The 2,334-nt window shown below is 35.4% G+C and overlaps 1 protein-coding gene across 1 annotated transcript in view; it reads right to left on the minus strand.

Moving 5' to 3' along the window:
- LOC101862757 (troponin C) overlaps nt 1-2,328 on the minus strand; it is a gene marked incomplete in the record, with an annotated part of 48,484 nt that extends 46,156 nt beyond the window's left edge. The window contains 1 exon segment of the mRNA XM_013088567.2: nt 2,034-2,328. Within this exon segment, the coding sequence (XP_012944021.1) occupies nt 2,034-2,036 (3 nt within the window).
- Nucleotides 2,329-2,334: the final 6 nt, after the last annotated feature.

Here is a 2,334-nt window from a genome sequence, read left to right on the forward strand (position 1 = left end):
CACACACACACACACAAACATGTTTATTCGCTTTACACGAATTTCAATATAAATCCGTCGCAAATTTTTAGGTTGGGTTTTTTAGAGATGATGTTTTTACGTGATCTTTTTTACACCAGACCTAAATTGCGCTGCAATATTACTTCGTGCGTTTCCAAAAATCTGGGGGAGTGGAGTGGTATAAAAAGCTGGAGGTGGGGGCTAAAGGGTGCAAATAATTAATGTGTCAGAAAAGTTTTCTTGAAAAAACAAAACAAATCAACACCCCCTCCAAAAAAAAACAACCCAACAACAAACAAACAAACAAACAAACAAACAAACAAACAAACAAACAAACAAGCCAACAGCTGTGTTTTACAAGCTCACAACATTGCTATTATAATCCGTTGCTCACAATTTCTTTGAGTTGAAAGATGCATTGAGAACCGTGACGTCGCTATGGTTTCTAAAATACTCATTTATTTCCATGGAAATTTTGTACGTTTTCATCTTCCTCACACGAAAACTTTTTAATTTTTGGTGCCGAATTTTCATAGAACCAAAACCCGAAAAGTGCAAAAGATTAGTAACTTTTTGACGGATAGATCTAGATATTTCCATTCTTGGGAATTACCAGCTTCAATCTGACATTTACGGCTGTTTTGACTTACTAAGACCATGAGGTCGGAAACCAAATTAAAGTATCTAGATCTAGATCTATCTGTTCTATCAAAATAGAAAATATTGTACTAAGTCGTTATCAAGATGTTAAAAAAATTGCTTTTGAAAAAGCTTGACGTGTTGAGAAACACAACTTTTTAACATCAAATGATTTCTCAAAACTAAATCTAGATCTGGGTGCTGGGCAGAGAGAATTTCGTCATTCTCAGTTAGCGTGTTTTAAAGCTGGGAGTTGTATAAAGTTGTCGTGTTGTAATAAACGGTAAAATTACTTCAATTATCAGATTTTTGTTTGTTTGTTGTTGTGGTTGCTGCTGTTGTTTATTGCTCTTCTAGTTGTTTGTTTGTTTGTTTGGGGTTTTTTGACATTTGTAAAACCGTAATTAACAACATACAGTAACAATTGGTCTTTGAACAATTAGAATTTAAGTTGGTTAGAACAATCAAACTGTGACTTGTAAAAGTCATCATATTTAAAGGAAAACTAGATTAGTATTTCATTAAAACATATATGTGAGGCAGCATGGTGGAATCAGGCTCTCGTCAATTCTTGGGCATGTAGAGTTATTGGTATCATCTTAAAGCTTGTTCACTTGTCTTTATTTGGATGGAAAAAATATCCATTTATCTTGAATACAAGTTAAGATATTTGCGAATGAAGGAGGTGGGGGTCACCTGTTTTGAGAGGTAAAATTAATGAGAAAATGGCCGCCAAAGATTAGTAATTTCCAGGGCTTAAGATTCCGTATTAAAAGAATTTTTTTTTTTTTTTTGTGCCTTTAATCAACGGTTTTCAGAAAAATCCACACAGAAGTCAGTTCTTTAATGCGCATGAAAAGTGTCGAGCCAAAAAAGAAAAATTTGATAAAAATTCACAAACCTGCGGAAAAAGCAAGTTTCTTCACTTTGATTATTTTGACGAGAGCCTGATTCCACCACGCTGCCTCACATATGTTGTTTTCCTTTTGAACACATGGAGCCCGTACAATGATAATTATGAGTTTCAAAACTAGATATAATTTGTGTCTTAGAGAAAAGAAGCGGTGAATAGTAAAGTCAATAATAAATTGTCAAAACAATGTAGTAAATATTAATATTTTAATGAATAATTACACTCTTCTAACACATCTAATTCTTTTGAACACATGAAACGTAGATTAACAGCACATGATAGTCCAGCTTTGATTGTCATCTTATTTGAAGAAGAAAGAAGGTAACAAACAATTTCTTTTTTTGCGTCTGTTTGTGTTTTTAACAAATAAAAATTTGATTATAGATATAATCAGCATGCAATTTTGTGTTTACGAACAAAGCTAATCATCTAATGTTTCCGAGAAGTATTAATGATTAATTCTTTCTCTCTCTCTACTCACCATTTTGGAAAGTTTAGTTGTAGCAGTCCCCGAAACCAAGAGAAACACACAGCACTGAGCCTCACTAACTACAAGAAGGAGCCGGAGGAAGAAGAAAGCACGCCAGATCTCAGGCAGTCCTGACCGACAGAAGGTGAGCTACAGGCCTGCTCAAACACACTCACTCTCACACACACACGCACACACCGCTCCCCTTGTTGCTTAGCCTACTTTTCCCCCCTTTTTTTCTTTGCTTCCTTCTTACTTCTTCTCTCGGCTCGCGTGCGTTTCGCGTGGCTGCCGTGTGTGCGTGAGTGTGTGT

The sequence above is a fragment of the Aplysia californica genome, unplaced genomic scaffold (assembly GCF_000002075.1).
Source record: "Aplysia californica isolate F4 #8 unplaced genomic scaffold, AplCal3.0 scaffold00764, whole genome shotgun sequence".
Lineage (NCBI taxonomy): Eukaryota > Metazoa > Mollusca > Gastropoda > Aplysiida > Aplysiidae > Aplysia > Aplysia californica.